The sequence below is a fragment of the Pleurodeles waltl genome, chromosome 12 (genome assembly GCF_031143425.1).
Source record: "Pleurodeles waltl isolate 20211129_DDA chromosome 12, aPleWal1.hap1.20221129, whole genome shotgun sequence".
Classification (NCBI taxonomy): Eukaryota; Metazoa; Chordata; class Amphibia; order Caudata; family Salamandridae; genus Pleurodeles; species Pleurodeles waltl.
In genome coordinates, this window is record NC_090451.1 from 60,576,550 (window position 1) to 60,594,062 (window position 17,513).

The 17,513-nt window shown below is 50.2% G+C and overlaps 1 protein-coding gene across 7 annotated transcripts in view; it reads left to right on the plus strand.

Annotated features, from left to right (window-relative positions):
* PTPRS (protein tyrosine phosphatase receptor type S) overlaps positions 1 to 17,513 on the plus strand; it is a 542,831-nt gene that overhangs the window by 231,740 nt on the left and 293,578 nt on the right. For all 7 annotated transcript variants that reach the window (XM_069215972.1, XM_069215973.1, XM_069215971.1 and 4 more), the window contains exon 3: positions 9,213 to 9,358. In XM_069215972.1, the coding sequence (XP_069072073.1) occupies positions 9,213 to 9,358 (146 nt within the window). The remainder of the gene's footprint in view (positions 1 to 9,212; positions 9,359 to 17,513) is intronic.

Below are 17,513 nucleotides of genomic sequence, written 5' to 3' on the forward strand. Positions count from 1 at the left end.
TTCGCTCCCTCCTCAGCCTCTCTTCCTCGTCATCCCTCCCTTTTCATTTTCGTCTCTCTCTCTTCCGCCCCTCTGCAGCATCCTCGCGTTCTTCTTCCTGCGTTCCTCCTTCTTTCCCCTCTCTAATCACAACCCATTTCCGTATTTTCTCTCATTCTTCTTCCCCAACATCCGCCTTTTCACCTTCCCCTTTGTACCTCGCATGCTTTCCCTTCACTCTCGCCCTTCTGTCTAGCTCTTCTGCTCTGCCATCCTGTCCTCGTTGGCAACCACCCACCTGTGTCTCTTCAATCCCTCCGTTATTTCCCCCGCATGCATTCCGCTGCCTTTATGCATCATTCCTCCTTCTCCACTTCCTTGGTTCCCCATTCTTTTGCTTTATCCCGCACTGCACTCCATTGTTCTTTCCTCCGTCCTCTCCCTCTTCTCTCCATCCCTCCCTCCGCCCCCTGGCCCTCTCTTCTCCAGGCCTGTATCCTGAGTGACGTGTTCTGTTACTATGACGACCCATCAGTCTCAGGCTGCGCCGGATAATTTTTCCTGGAAGGCCCAGTCTGCGTCCTTGAGAGCAATCTCAGCCAGGTCCAAATGAAGACGAGGTTTAGTGTCACTGGGAAGACCGGAGGAAAAGGTGTCTGAGCGTGGGGTGAATGGGGTGCGTGAGGTTACGGACACGGAATCACACTTACCACGTGGGTTCGCCCGGCATCCTGCCACTATGTCGGATTCACCAGACACCCTGCATGTTCACCGGTTGCCATGCAGATTGATTAGGTGCCCTGCAGATTCACTGAAATTCAGGACATTCACTGGACACACTGTAGATTCACAGGGCACAGGGCAGATGCGCCAGATACCGTGTGGTTCACCTGATGCCCTCGGGGCTCATCAGACCAACTTACCGATATATGGTGCTATGCTTTTTCATCCTGTGAGTCACCTGACACCCAAGTGTATTCACTGGGTGTCTTGCAGATTCACTGGGGACTCCGGAGATTCACTGGATGCCCTGATTATTTCCAGATTCCTTGCAGAATTACTGGGTACTCTGCAGGTTTACCAGGCGCACAACGGGGCCACCAGATGCCTTGCTAGTATGTGTGTGCCAGGCGGGTTGATCGTGGATTTGCTGGATGTCTATGGATTCACCAGTGCCACGTAAAGACACCAGAGTCCTGCTGATGCATGGGTTCCTGGCAAGTGCATCTTGTAAATTGTCTAGGAGTCTGAGTAAATTTATTAAAAAGAAAGATCAAAGTCTATGAATCACAAATACAGGCAACAAGAGGTTCCATGAAATCCGCTGAACAGAAATGATCATTTACATCCATTTATTTGACAACTTTTATAGGTTTTACAACTTGAATGTTGTATGGATTCACATGCTATGCATTATTCCGCCAGCTAGTGGTTGTACACAAATCCAGAAAAAAATTCAAGTGGCAAAACTACCGGTACAGAGCCAATTACCAATTACAAAATTGTAAATGTTTTGACACTGAGCAAGGTACTTGAGACTTTTTGCTTACTATTGCTGAGCATGAAAGTGAGGCTTTATGCATCAGAGGAGACTCAATTTAGTAGGGACATTAGAGTAAGGTGGTAACATTGGTCACAGTACCTCTAAAGCATATCAGAGAAAAATTATACCTGCAGGATCACTGGCTGGATTCCCCAGATGACTGACCTGCAGGTTCGCTGACTGCCTGAGGACTCACCAGACACACCACAGATTCACTAGACTCCTTCTTGATACATGGGTGCCCTGTGGATTCAGAGCATGTCGGCAAATTCACCAGGTGCCACTGTATACATGGGTGCCCTGCGGATTCACCCGGTGCCACTGGATACATGGGTGCCCTGCCGATTCACCAGGTGCTACTGGATACATGGGTGCCCTGCCGATTCAAAGCATGTCTGCAGATTCACCAGGTGCCACTGGATGCCTGGGTGCCCTGCGGATTTAAAGCATGTCTGCGGACTCAGCAGATGTCCTTGGATACATGTCTGCCATGCGGATTCAGCAGATGCCCTTGGATACATGGATGCCCTGCGGATTCACCACATGCCTTTGGATACATGGGTGCCCTGCTGATTCAGCACATGCCTTTGAATACATGGGTGCCCCACGGATTCAGATGCCCTTGGATACATGGGTGCCCTGCTAATTCAGCAGATGCCCTTGGAGACATGGGTGCCCTGATGATTCAAAGCATGTCTGCAGATTCACCACGTGCCACTGGATGCATGGGTGCCCTGCGGATTTAAAGCATGTCTGCGGACTCAGCAGATGTCCTTGGATACATGTCTGCCATGCGGATTCAGCAGATGCCCTTGGATACATGGATGCCCTGCGGATTCATCACATGCCTTTGGATACATGGGTGCCCCACGGATTCAGATGCCCTTGGATACATGGGTGCCCTGCTGATTCAGCAGATGCCCTTGGAGACATGGGTGCCCTGCGGATTCACCACATGCCTTTGGATACATGGGTGCCCCACGGATTCAGATGCCCTTGGAGACATGGGTGCCCTGCGGATTCACCACATGCCTTTGGATACATGGGTGCCCCCTGGATTCAGATGCCCTTGGATACACGTGTGCCCTGCTGATTCAGCAGATGCCCTTGGATACACGGTTGCCCTGCGGACTCAGCAGATGCCCTTGGATACATGGTTGCCCTGCGGATTCAGCAGATGCCCTTGGATATATGGGTGCCCTGCGGATTCAGCAGATGCCCTTGGATACATGGGTGCCCTGCGGATTCACCACATGCCCTTGGATACATGGGTGCCCCGCGGATTCAGATGCCCTTGGATACATGGGTGCCCTACGGATTCAGAGCATGTCTGCGGATTCAGCAGATGCCCTTGGATACATGGGTGCCCTGCGGATTCAGCAGATGCCCTTGGATACATGGGTGCCCTGCGGATTCAGCAGATGCCCTTGGATACATGGGTGCCCTGCAGATTCAGCAGATGCCCTTGGATACATGGGTGCCCTGCAGATTCACCACATGCCCTTGGATACATGGGTGCCCCGCGGATTCAGATGCCCTTGGATACATGGGTGCCCTGCTGATTCAGCAGATGCCCTTGGATACATGGGTGCTGATTCAGCAGATGCCCTTGGATACATGGGTGCCCTGCTGATTCAGCAGATGCCCTTGGAAACATGGGTGCCCTGCGGATTCAGCAGATGTCCTTGGATACATGGGTGCCCCGTGGATTCAGATGCCCTTGGATACATGGGTGCCCTGCGTATTCACCACATGCCCTTGGATACATGGGTGCCCTGCGGATTCAGATGCCCTTGGATACATGGGTGCCCTGCAGATTCAACAGATGTCTTTGGATACATCCATCCGCTGCAGGTGCTTCACGGGATCGGCCACCGCCCACCAGACTTACTGAGCGCTGTACAGCCTCAGCTGGTTCCCTGCAGTCTGCCCGGGCACTCTGCGGACTCATGGAGTGACCTTAGGCACCCTGCTCCCTCTGGGCTGCCCGGATGCACCCAGGGTACACTGCTCTACCGTTGTACAACCCCAGCACAATGACGAGATTTGCCGGTGTCATCATTTTAACTCTGCAGTGTTACTCACCTCGTGGGCTGGAGTGCTGGGTGACTTGCCAGCCGCAGTAGGAGAACAGAGTGTTCAGGAAATGGTGTGTAAGCAGGGAGGACAGCCTCCACGCAGAGCTAAGCAAGTGTCCTCTCCAAGATAAAGCTATGTGGGTTACCTCAAGCACCCCACGAAGATCCCCGTGTAGACTACACGATCCCTTCCATAAAAACAATAGCGATAACCTTATAGTGTCCCAAAGAAGCAATGCAGATATTCTACAACACAGACGTTTCCGGTTAATGGTATGCAGGCTGTATTGTAAAGTGCCCCTCAGATGCATTGTGCATATTACATTCTAGGTCCCTTAGTTGACGCTACGAAGATTGCATTATGAATTACTCCGGATGAAGCAATAGACACATTCTAAATTACAGCAGATAAGGCTAAAAGGATTACGTTTCCCCATATGAAGATTTTCGGATTAAATTATGAACTCCCTCGGATGAAGACATTGCATTACAAATTCTGAAAGTGAAGCGCTATAGACCCCATGTAGCATTTCCACAAGTGAAGCCAATATGCTATGAAACTGAACGTCCTCCTCACATGAAAGCATTCAGAATACATTTTTAATTTTGCCAGGTGATGTTCTTGAGGGTACTTTCTGGATTACAACGCTAGAATCCGTAGTCGAAGCTCAGCAGGTGCGACACCTTCCCCCATTTGGAGCTATGCTGAACTTAAGCTCCCCCAGATGAAGCTGTGAATGCCATTTTGTGTCCTTCTGAAGCTGTACTGGTGGCAGACGTGTCTGGCCTGAAATCCTCCTTCTGTACAGTGCTACTTCACACACATTCATTTTGTATTTACATGAAGGATGCTCTGTTTATGCCTACTGTGTTGCGTTTAGAGCACAGTGGCCTGCTGAGACATCAGTACTTTGGGGCATATCACTACACTGAGTACATATCTGTAGATGTGGCCCACATGCATTGAATTTGGATGCAATGCTGCTACTCGGGTGAGCTCATATCTGTATGTGGCTCACGCTGTTGTACTAGGGTATGAAAAACGTCTGGGCTTTCTTTTTACTTTTAAACTTCTGAGATATATTGCATTTGTTTGCAAAAAATAAAACACCGGAAGCTTGTCGAGGTGAGGCCTATTGGCATTGCTGCTGCTTGTGTACATACACACTGTTGTGCTACGGCACTGTGTTGCAAAGGTGGTGTGTAGTTGCCAGAAGCGCACTTACATCATAAACCTGTTGTTGGGTCCAGGCTGTTGAGGCATTAATATAGCCTTTCGTCTGAGACATATCGGTGCATTGTAGGGAAGTGGGTGAGTTGATGTTATACCCTGTTACATACAGCCTTTTGGTATGTATGGAGCTCCTTGTTCAGTCTAGACCTTTGGTGGACCAGTGCTTACTGGTGCATTGTTGTGATGCACAATCCTACGTTCAGGTCAGTGTGGCACTTCTGGAGTGCAGTGTTGCGTTGCAGGTGAGCTTTGGTTCATTCAAATTAAAGTTACTGTCCCAAGGGTGTTTTGTGGGGTGAGCTACTGTTCCTTGAAGGTAAAGGTGGATATCACTGTACATTGCCGATAGGTGTGTAGGAAGCTGGCCTGGTGTGTGGTGAGCACCTATGGTGTTATCACCCTACAACAGGTCCAGGTATCCTCTAAAAGTGAGATGTAGTCAGTGTCTAGGAAGCCAAGCTCTCTAGAGGTAGCTGTGGATGTGCAACCAAGACTTATCTAGGAGACATGCAAAGCTTATGCAACACCACTAAAGTCACACAACATTTACGCACATGTAGGAACCACACAATGTTATAAAAATAAAGGTACTTTATTATAGTAACACAAAGACAAGAATATTGAATAGGCAATCCCCCAACTGGATGTAAATAAACACACTATTATATACACATTAGCAATCGGTAAAGAGCATAGAAAGCAATAAGCATCTGCAAAAGTATAGGTAAACAGTGAGGGCCAAGCCATATACTAAAAAAGTGTAATGTGAAAGGCATTCCCCTACCCAAGGAAGTGGAATCAGTAGAAGGGAGCTGGAGGAATTAGGAACCCCAAGAGATGAGTACCAGACTGACCCCCAGCGTCCAGGAGAGCAGAGATAAGTACCTGTTTTTCCCCCAAACCAATAGGAGGGCTTTGGAAAAGGATTTTGCAAGACCCAACTAAGACTGGAAGAATCAAAGGTGACAGAAGACGACCTGCAAAGGAAGGGGACGAAGTCTAGTTTGTGTTGGAGTGTCCGGTGGTGGCGGGAGCCACTACCCACACTTCTGTGGATGCAGACCAGGTCGACGGTGGACGAAGAAAGTCAGTAGTGCACCACAGGAAGTAAAGAGGAGTTCCAGAAGTGATGCAGGTGATGGCTCACGTCGACGTTCGAGATGCAGTTGGTTAGTGGTGCCGGAAAACCATCAACAAGCCTTGGCAAGTGCAAGAGAGAGAGAAGGTTTGCAAGACTGAAGAGGACCAGCAAGGTCCAGGGAACTCGACCCAAGGAGGGTAGTCCGGGGTGACCCACAGTAGCTGGGAGAGTCATAAGAAGAGGAGGCAGCCTCCACAGCCAACCTACTGGCAGCAGGCACAAGAGTTGCAGTGAGGCCCACTCACAACACCTGAAGAGGAGTCCCACATCGCTGGAGCGACAGGCAGGATAATGTGCTTTGCAGGAAGGAGTGCTGGGGGCCTTGGCTACACAGAGCCGGAAGATCCCTTGGAGGAGGAGCAAACAAGCCTTGGTAGCTGCAAGAGTTGCGATGCACAGGGGTACTGCCCTGCAAGGAAAGGCATGGGCTTACTGTCTCCTAAGTTGGACAGCTGGTAGAGAGGACCAAGGGGACCACTTCAGACCACCACCTGTAATACAGGATCCACGCAGTTCTGGAGGAGAGCAGATCCACGCAGCCGTTCGTCATTGCAGTTGGTTACTTCTTGTGTAGGCTGAAGACTCGCTGCCCTCAGAGGATACGCAGCTGGGGAAATATGGCAGTTGATGGAAGGAGCCACAGAAACAATGTTGCAGAGCTGAGTCATAGCTGGAGTTGCAGATTGTCAGCTCCTGGAGGGTCCAGTTGCAGTCCCAGTGGCCAGAAGATGAAGTAAACAATGCAGAGGAGTCCTGCTAGAATCTTGCATGTTGAAACTGAGGGTTCTCCCAAGAGGGAGACCCTAAATAGCCCAAGAAGGGGGACTGGTCACCTATGAGGGTGACCACCAATCAGGAGGGGGCTGTGACGTCACCTACCTGACCTGGCCACTCACATGCTCCCAGGGGCCTCTGCAGATCTTGGATTCAAGATGGTAGAACCAACTGGCCATCTGCAGGAGCTCTGGGCATCACTCATAGGGTGGTGATGGATAGGGTAGTGGTCACTCCCCTTCCCTTTGTCCAGTTTTGTGCCAGAGCAGAGACCGGGGGTCCCTGGACTGGTGCAAAGCGGTTTTTGCAAGGAGGGTACCAAATGTGTCCTTCAAAGCATACCAGTGGTTTGGAGAGGCTACCCCTCTCAAGCCATGTAAGACTTATTTCCCCGGGAAAACGTGTTACCTCCCTATCCCACAGGAAATCCTTTGTGCCGCCTTCCTCTGCCTGACCTGGTCAAGCAGCAGGGGGGGTAGAAAACTGTCTGAGGGGTAGCAGCAGCGCGGGCTGCCTGGAAAACCCCAGAAGACTGGTAGGAACAATGCTGGGGGTCCTGTAAGGAGCCCCCAGAGTGCATGGAATCATACAACCAATACTGGCAACAGTATAGGGGTATGATTCCGACATGTTTCATACCAAACATGCCCAGGTTCGGACTTACCATTATGTAGCAGGTACACAGGTAGTGAGTGACCTGTGTCCAGTACATGGGTAAAATGGCTTTACCGCACTTACAAAGTCCAGTGTAATGGAGTTGGAGTTTGTAGGGACACCTTTGCTCATGCAGGGCTTCCCTCACACACAGGGACCTGCACCCTACCCTTTGGGCTAGGAGGGCCTACCATAGGGGTGACTTACAGAGACCTTGTGTAATGACCTGTAGTGAAAGGATGGATGCACCTTTTTACGCAGGTGGCAATGGCAGTCTTGCAGACAAATTTTTCATGGGCTCCCATGGGTGGCACAATACATGCTGCAGCCCATGGGGAACCCCTGCTGCCCCAATGCCCTGGGTACCTAAGTACCATATACTAGGGACTTATATGGGGGCACCAGTATGCCAATTGTGGAGTGTGCAAAGTCCTAAGCAACCAAATTTAGAGGGAGAGAGCACAATCACTGGGGTCCTGATTAGCAGGATCCCAGTGAAAACAGTCAAAGCACACTGACAGCAGGCAGAAAGTGGGGGTAGCCATGCCAAAAAGAGGGTACTTTCCTACAATGCCGCCCCACCCTGGTTTGATGGGCTCATTTCATGTTTGCACCATTATTTTGTGTGTGGCAGCAAGCGCGGAACAACTGAGGGTTTGTTTCCCCACAGCAGCACAGTGCATGGTGACAACCAGTTTCTGAACCACTTTATTCACCTTGTTTATCCAAGTGAGCCATGCATTTGGTGCATCTAGTATCCACTTTTCTTATCCAATTTGGAGTTGGCCCCTTTTTCTGAAGACCTTGTGTTTGTTCACATGGTCACGGCTTTGCCAAAGAAGTGATGCAGTCTGTTTTTGCCAGTGACAAGAGGCATGGGCCTATCTGTACTTTACTGGTGATGGCGACCCTTCCTGTTGTGCACTTTATTGTATTCAAGGAGGGTTCAGTTTCTCTCTGCGGTGATGTGGCACTGCCTTCGTGATAGCCCCTATTTAACAGTGGAGTGCTTGCAGTGTGTAACTTACTTTAGGCCATTAACACTTCTGTTTTACTACCTCGAGCAAGTGGGCGAAAGGAAACTGTAGCGATTGTTGTAGAATACACTGGGATTAATGAACATTCTGGAGAGCATTATCTCGAGATAATCGCCCTCTATCTAAGTTAAGCGTCTCGAGCTGAGGCGAGGTTGCATAACCAAGGTGAATTGCAATTATCAATGATGATCCCCTCTTTAACGTCCATTAATATTAATAAAACATGTTCTCTGGCAGAATCGGAGCGCTAGTGTAAGGAACCGCTGCTGAAGGTTTTACTTGGGGGGAAAAAAGTTACTTGAACGATGTGCTTTTCCTGAGTAATGTCGGGTGACATCAGTATAGTATAATATCCGCCACGTTCTGGTTGTCTAGTGCACCTCTGTTTCATCCCAAACATCAGACTGTTTAAAGCCGTCCTTTATTGCTAGCTACCGCCCTCCCTCGAAGAGAAGTGACACGAGAATGTAAGTGCAGGTCCACCCTCTAATGTACAGTTGGTCATTTCTTCTGTCTCTCCCTGAATATAAAAAGTGGCCTTTAATTCCAGGCGTTCCACCTTATGTCTCAAACTATTTCACTGGGATTGTGCTGTAGCATCAGAAGGACTTCGTTCCAGGGGACACTTGCATTCATTTGCTCATAACATACGTTACTGTGACCATGCTGTGCAAGTAACATGATGACTGTTTTTAAGTTCGATTAACTACTTTTGACTGCAGTAGGAGTTCCAGTTCTAGGTTTGTCTGATTTTATGATTTTTCTTCTGAAGGAGCCCCGGAATTCATCAAAAAGCCGGTAGACCAGATTGGCGTTTCAGGTGGGGTTGCATCTTTCGTGTGCCAAGCAACTGGGGACCCGAAGCCACAGGTGACCTGGAACAAGAAGGGCCGGAAAGTGAACTCGCAGAGGTTTGAGGTAAGTGAGGGGGGATGCGGTAAGTCAGCGGGGCTCAGAGGAAGAGACGGGTCAAGAACGCTCACTGTGCAAGGCATGGTCTTGTGATGATGATGGCTGAGAGAGAGAGAGGGAGAGAGAGAGAGGATGCAAAGGTGTGCATCACCTAGGGACAGAAGTGGTTGAAGAGCGCTTATAGGTGCTGCTTACAGGTGGGAGTCAACATGGCGACCCAGTTTTGGCAGATGGCCCCAACCACTCTTGTTTTGGGGTAGGATTCATTCACGCACCCTTTTAAAAAAAATATTTATTGACTTTTTCTAGTATTCCACGGGCAGAAACAATAACATTAGTGCATAAAATAAAAAACAATAGTCATCTGTAAGTCTCCATCACGAGTAGCTTATCACGAGAATAGGTTCCTCAATGTGAGCACTGAGGGAAGATAAACAAACAAATAATCCACACACAAGGCAATCTATTAAAAGAGGTGAAACCGTGGAGTCTGTGTCTATAAATCAAAATGATGGAAATATATCAAAATGATATATGGAGTGGTGACCACCAAGGGACACTGAGATCCGATGGGTCATGCAAGTCCGTGAGATGGCACAGAGCGAGTCTTCCAGCGTTGTTAAGTGTGGGGGCCAGGAGGGGGGGCACCGTAGCATGCAAGCTCCAACCACACACACTTGACCTTGGGAGCTTCGTTGTCTGCATGTAGCTGGGTGAGGTGAGGTTGACCTTCGTACTGTTTTTCAGTCCTAGTGTGCCCCCACAAGTCACCCATGCTGCCCACCTTCCAACCCAGAAACACAGTTTAACACACGTTCACCGCAAACAGCGTTCGGAGGGTTTCACTGAGAGCCCCCGCTCCTGTCAGCAGTGGACTGGCCACTGTCCAGCTGGGAGGCTGGTGAGAAGCCGCTCCCAACGCGCTACAGCCGGCACTTTTACTGAGGCGATGGCCTGCCCAGAATCCCAACAACTCACTAAGGGATCAGATACCCAGAAACCACAGGGCCAAAAAGGGCCTTTAGCCTTTATAAAATCCTGCCTGGGACAACTTTTTCTTCGTGCTCTCATCCTCGCCACCAGTTTTTTTTTTTGCCTGCTTTATCTGTTTAATAGTCTCTAGATCACTGGTAAACCGTTCTCAGTATGCAATCCATCAGTGTCTGGAGTCATGTCAGAATTCTTGAGTAAAGTGGTGATAAGCTTCTTTCCCTCACATCTGAGCAGCAGCAGGAGTTCCTGAAGAGTTCAGAGGAGACAGCAGTGCAGATCTCTTTTACAAGCGCCACTTCAGACATCAGTCCCTGTGCTCAGGGCTCCTGGTGAGTGAACCCTACAGAGCTTGAGGAACGCAGCCTCCTTGCAATAGGCCAAGAGTTGACCATCACCCACTGCCAGGCCTTGAGTTCTTCCACCATCTTGTTGTTGGCCTTCTCTGACACGTTTATCTTTCCCTGGGAGGACACTGGTGTGGCCTCAAGGGAAAGAACAAGTGCCCTTGATGCAAGCTGGTGCTGGATCCTACTTGCTATTGGCTCTTTCTCCGGGCTCCCGCCTGTCTCACTGCCTCGACGAACCAAGGAATGGTCCCCTGGACATCTGGAAAGAACATGTTCCTGCGGGTTGCTTTTGAGCCATCCACAGTGGAACACAAGTGATCTCCATTTGCTTCTGGGCTGTGGCAAGAACTGAAGCCTCCTCCTGTGAGTTTTTGGTCCCTAAAAAAGCAGACACCTCCTTGTTATTGTTGTCATGGTTCCAACTGTAGTGGTTCGGGTACCCTCACTCCTTACATTTATCAAATTTCCTACACAGCTTTGGTTCCACGCAGACCCCATCGCTGTCACGGGTCTATGTGTCTGGCCAGTATGTTTTTAATTTACCTGGGTGGCACTGCTGTTGCTGATTTGCGCCAGCCATCCTTCGTGGATGGAGTGAGTTTTGAAGGCTACCTGCAAAGCTTCGGTGTGAGCCAATAAACTCCTGTGGTTGACTGCAGGAGTCTCGCCAAAATGAAACCCAGCACCTCACTGCGCTGCTCTCCGCGTGTCCACTTCCCCAAGCGGAGCCCAGACGTCTAGGTTGAAGCTCATCTTTACAAGGCGCGGAGAGGCAGAAACCAGCCCAGTTGTGTAGCAAACGTCTACCATGCATCGCAGCCCCTCGAACTCATTAATAGGGCAACTGACTCATTCAGCGCCCGCATTATCACCTGTTGTAGGAAGTTGGCTCTGTATGTACTATTTCAAAGTAAGAAATAGCATGCACAGAGTCCAAGGGTTCCCCTTAGCGGTAAGATAGTGGCAAAAAGAGATAATTCTAATGCTCTATTTTGTGGTAGTGTGGTCGAGCAGTAGGCTTATCAGAGGGTAGTGTTAAGCATTTGTTGTACATCCACAGGCAATAAATGTGGAACACACACTCAAGACAATTCCAGGCCAATAGGTTTTTATATAGAAAAATATCTTTTCTTAGTTTATTTTAAGAACCACAGGTTCAAGATTTACAATCAATACTTGAAATTAAAGGTATTTCACTCAGGTATCATAGGAACTTTAAATCAGCAAAATAGCATGTACAGTTTTGGCAAAAATGGCAATAAGCTATTATAAAACTAGACTCAGTGCAAATTTCAACAGTTCCTGGGGGAGGTAAGTATTTGTTAGTTTTGCAGGTAAGTAAACCACCTACAGGGTTCAAAGTTGGGTCCAAGGTAGCCCACCGTTGGGGGTTCCGGGCAACCCCAAAGTTACCACACCAGCAGCTCAGGGCCGGTCAGGTGCAGAGGTCAAAGTGGTGCCTGAAACGCATAGGCTTCAATGGAGAAGGGGGTGCCCCGGTTCCAGTCTGCCAGCAGGTAGGTACCCGCGTCTTCGGAGGGCAGACCAGGGGGATTTTGTAGGGCACCGGGGGGGGGACACAAGTCAGCACAAAAAGTACACCCTCAGCGGCATGGGGGCGGCCGGGGGCAGAGTGCAAACAGGCGTCGGGTTTCCAATGGAGTTCAATGGGAGACCCAGGGGTCTCTTCAACGAAGCAGGCAGGCAAGGGGGGGGGGGTCCTCGGGTAGCCACCACCTAGGCAAGGGAGAGGGCCACCTGGGGGTCGCTTCTGCACTGGAGGTTGGATCCTTCAGGTCCTGGGGGCTGCGGGTGCAGTGTCTTTACCAGGCGTCGGGTTCTTAGAAGCTGGCAGTCGCGGTCAGGGGGAGCCTCAGGATTCCCTCTGCAGGTGTCGCTGGAGGGGCTCCGGGGGGGTCAACTCTGGCTACTCACAGGGTCGCAGTCGCCGGGGAGTCCTCCCTGTAGTGTTGTTTCTCCGCAGGTCGAGCCGGGGGCGTCGGGTGCAGAGTGGAAAGTCTCACGCTTCCGGCGGGAACCGTGCAGTCCTTTAAAAGTTGTTTCTTTGTTGCAAAGTTGTTTCTTCTTTGGAGCAGAGCCGCTGTCCTCTGGAGTTCTTGGTCCTTTTAGATGCAGGGTAGTCCTCTGAGGCTTCAGAGGTCACTGGACCCTGGAGGACGCGTCGCTGTTGCAGTTTTTCTTGAAGTGGGGAGACAGGCCGGTAGGGCTGGGGCCAAAGCAGTTGGTATCTCCGTCTTCTCTGCAGGGCTTTCAGGTCAGCAGTCCTTCTTCGTATTAAGCCTGCAGGAATCTATCTTGCTTGGTTCTGGGGGCCCCTAAATACTCAATTTAGGGGTGTGTTTAGGTCTGGGGGGTTAGTAGCCAATGGCTACTAGCCCTGAGGGTGGCTACACCCTCTTTGTGCGGGCACATCCCTAATCCTATTGGGGGAATCCTCCATCTGCAAGATGGAGGATTTCTAAAAGTCAGAGCCACCTCAGCTCAGGACACCTTAGGGGTTGTCCTGACTGGTCAGTGACTCCTCCTTGTTTTTCTCATTATCTCCTCCGGCCTTGGCACCAAAAGTGGGCCCGTGGCTGGAGGGGGCGGGCATCTCCACTAGCTGGAATGCCCTGGGGCACTGTAACAAAGGGGGTGAGTCTTTGAGGCTCACCGCCAGGTGTTACAGTTCCTGTAGGGGGAGGTGAGAAGCACCTCCACCCAGTACAGGCTTTGTTACTAGCCACAAAGTGACAAAGGCACTCTCCCCATGTGGCCAGCAACATGTCTGGTGTGTGGCAGGCTGGCAAAACTAGTCAGCCCACACTGGAAGTCGGGTATGTTTTCAGGGGGCATCTCTAAGATGCCCTCTGGGGTGTATTTCACAATAAAATGTACACTGGCATCAGTGTGCATTTATTGTGCTGAGAAGTTTGATACCAAATGTAGGAAGTTGGCTCTGTATGTGCTATTTCAAAGTAAGGAATAGCATGCACAGAGTCCAAGGGTTCCCCTTAGAGGTAAAATAGTGGTAAAAATAGATAATACTAATGCTCTATTTTGTGGTAGTGTGGTCGAGCAGTAGGCTTATCCAAGGAGTAGTGTTAAGCATTTGTTGTACATACACATAGACAATAAATGAGGTACACATACTCAGAGACAAATCCAGCCAATAGGTTTTGTTATAGAAAAATATATTTTCTTAGTTTATTTTAAGAACCACCGGTTCAAATTTAACATGTAATATCTTGTTTGAAAGGTATTGCAGGTAAGTACATTAGGAACTTTGAATTATTTCAATTGCATGTATACTTTTCAAGTTATTCACAAATAGCTATTTCAAAAGTGGACACTTAGTGCAATTTTCACAGTTCCTGGGGGAGGTAAGTTTTTTGTTAGTTTTACCAGGTAAGTAAGACACTTACAGGGTTCAGTTCTTGGTCCAAGGTAGCCCATCGTTGGGGGTTCAGAGCAACCCCAAAGTCACCACATCAGCAGCTCAGGGCCGGTCAGGTGCAGAGTTCAAAGTGGTGCCCAAAACGCATAGGCTTCAATGGAGAGAAGGGGGTGCCCCGGTCCCGGCCTGCTTGCAGGTAAGTACCCGCGTCTTCGGAGGGCAGACCAGGGGGGTTTTGTAGGGCACCGGGGGGGGACACAAGCCCACACAGAAATTTCACCCTCAGCGGCGCGGGGGCGGCCGGGTGCAGTGTTAGAACAAGCGTCGGGTTTGCAATGTAAGTCAATGAGAGATCAAGGGATCTCTTCAGCGCTGCAGGCAGGCAAGGGGGGGCTTCCTCGGGGAAACCTCCACTTGGGCAAGGGAGAGGGACTCCTGGGGGTCACTTCTGCAGTGAAAGTCCAGTCCTTCAGGTCCTGGGGGCTGCGGGTGCAGGGTCTTTTCCAGGCGTCGGGACTTAGGTTTCAGAGAGTCGCGGTCAGGGGAAGCCTCGGGATTCCCTCTGCAGGCGGCGCTGTGGGGGCTCAGGGGGGACAGGTTTTGGTACTCACAGTCGTAGAGTAGTCCGGGGGTCCTCCCTGAGGTGTTGGTTCTCCACCAGCCGAGTCGGGGTCGCCGGGTGCAGTGTTGCAAGTCTCACGCTTCTTGCGGGGAGTTGCAGGGTTCTTTAAAGCTGCTTCTTGAAACAAAGTTGCAGTCTTTTTGGAGCAGGTCCGCTGTCCTCGGGAGTTTCTTGTCGTCGTCGAAGCAGGGCAGTCCTCAGAGGATTCAGAGGTCGCTGGTCCCTTTGGAAGGCGTCGCTGGAGCAGAGTTCTTTGGAAGTCAGGAGACAGGCCGGTGAGTTTCTGGAGCCAAGGCAGTTGTTATCTTCTGGTCTTCCTCTGCAGGGGTTTTCAGCTAGGCAGTCCTTCTTCTTGTTGTTGCAGGAATCTAATTTTCTAGGGTTCAGGGTAGCCCTTAAATACTAAATTTAAGGGCGTGTTTAGGTCTGGGGGGTTAGTAGCCAATGGCTACTAGCCCTGAGGGTGGGTACACCCTCTTTGTGCCTCCTCCCAAGGGGAGGGGGTCACAATCCTAACCCTATTGGGGGAATCCACCATCTGCAAGATGGAGGATTTCTAAAAGTTGGAGTCACCTCAGCTCAGGACACCTTAGGGGCTGTCCTGACTGGCCAGTGACTCCTCCTTGTTGCTTTCTTTGTTCCCTCCAGCCTTGCCGCCAAAAGTGGGGGCCGTGGCCGGAGGGGGCGGGCAACTCCACTAAGCTGGAGTGCCCTGCTGGGCTGTGACAAAGGGGTGAGCCTTTGAGGCTCACCGCCAGGTGTTACAGCTCCTGCCTGGGGGAGGTGTTAGCATCTCCACCCAGTGCAGGCTTTGTTACTGGCCTCAGAGTGACAAAGGCACTCTCCCCATGGGGCCAGCAACATGTCTCTAGTGTGGCAGGCTGCTGGAACTAGTCAGCCTACACAGACAGTCGGTTAAGCTTCAGGGGGCACCTCTAAGGTGCCCTCTGGGGTGTATTTTGCAATAAAATGTACACTGGCATCAGTGTGCATTTATTGTGCTGAGAAGTTTGATACCAAACTTCCCAGTTTTCAGTGTAGCCTGGTGCTGTGGAGTTCGTGTTTGACAAACTCCCAGACCATATACTCTTATGGCTACCCTGCACTTACAATGTCTAAGGTTTTGTTTAGACACTGTAGGGGTACCATGCTCATGCACTGGTACCCTCACCTATGGTATAGTGCACCCTGCCTTAGGGCTGTAAGGCCTGCTAGAGGGGTGACTGACCTATACTTGCATAGGCAGTGAGAGGCTGGCATGGCACCCTGAGGGGAGTGCCATGTCGACTTACTCGTTTTGTTCTCACTAGCACACACAAGCTGGCAAGCAGTGTGTCTGTGCTGAGTGAGAGGTCTCCAGGGTGGCATAAGACATGCTGCAGCCCTTCGGGACCTTCCTTGGCATCAGGGCCCTTGGTACTAGAAGTACCAGTTACAAGGGACTTATCTGGATGCCAGGGTCTGCCAATTGTGGATACAAAAGTACAGGTTAGGGAAAGAACACTGGTGCTGGGGCCTGGTTAGCAGGCCTCAGCACACTTTCAATTGTAAACATAGCATCAGCAAAGGCAAAAAGTCAGGGGGCAACCATGCCAAGGAGGCATTTCCTTACACAACCCCCCCCCCCAAACGAAAGAGGATGAGACTAACCTTTCCCAAGAGAGTCTTCATTTTCTAAGTGGAAGAACCTGGAAAGGCCATCTGCATTGGCATGGGCAGTCCCAGGTCTGTGTCCCACTATAAAGTCCATTCCCTGTAGGGAGATGGACCACCTCAACAGTTTAGGATTTTCACCTTTCATTTGCATCAGCCATTTGAGAGGTCTGTGGTCAGTTTGAACTAGGAAGTGAGTCCCAAAGAGGTATGGTCTCAGCTTCTTCAGGGACCAAACCACAGCAAAGGCCTCCCTCTCAATGGCACTCCAACGCTGCTCCCTGGGGAGTAACCTCCTGCTAATGAAAGCAACAGGCTGGTCAAGGCCATCATCATTTGTTTGGGCCAAAACTGCCCCTATCCCATGTTCAGAGGCATCTGTCTGCACAATGAACTGCTTAGAATAATCTGGAGCTTTTAGAACTGGTGCTGAGCACATTGCTTGTTTCAGGGTGTCAAAGGCCTGTTGGCATTCCACAGTCCAGTTCACTTTCTTGGGCATTTTCTTGGAGGTGAGTTCAGTGAGGGCTGTCACAATGGATCCATATCCCTTCACAAATCTCCTGTAATACCCAGTCAAGCCAAGGAATGCCCTGACTTGAGTCTGGGTTTTTGGAGCTACCCAGTCCAGAATAGTCTGGATCTTGGGTTGGAGTGGCTGAACTTGGCCTCCACCTACAAGGTGGCCCAAGTAAACCACAGTTCCCTGCCCTATCTGGCATTTGGATGCCTTGATAGAGAGGCCTGCAGATTGCAGAGCCTTCAAAACCTTCTTCAGGTGGACCAGGTGATCCTGCCAGGTGGAGCTGAAGACAGCAATATCATCAAGATAAGCTGTGCTAAAGGACTCCAAACCAGCAAGGACTTGATTCACCAACCTTTGGAAGGTGGCAGGGGCATTCTTTAAACCAAAGGGCATAACAGTAAACTGATAATGCCCATCAGGTGTGGAGAATGCTGTTTTCTCTTTTGCTCCAGGTGCCATTTTTATTTGCCAGTACCCTGCTGTTAAGTCAAAGGTACTTAAGAATTTGGCAGCACCTAATTTGTCTATGAGCTCATCAGCTCTAGGAATTGGATGAGCATCTGTCTTGGTGACAGAGTTGAGCCCTCTGTAGTCCACACAAAACCTCATCTCTTTCTTTCCAT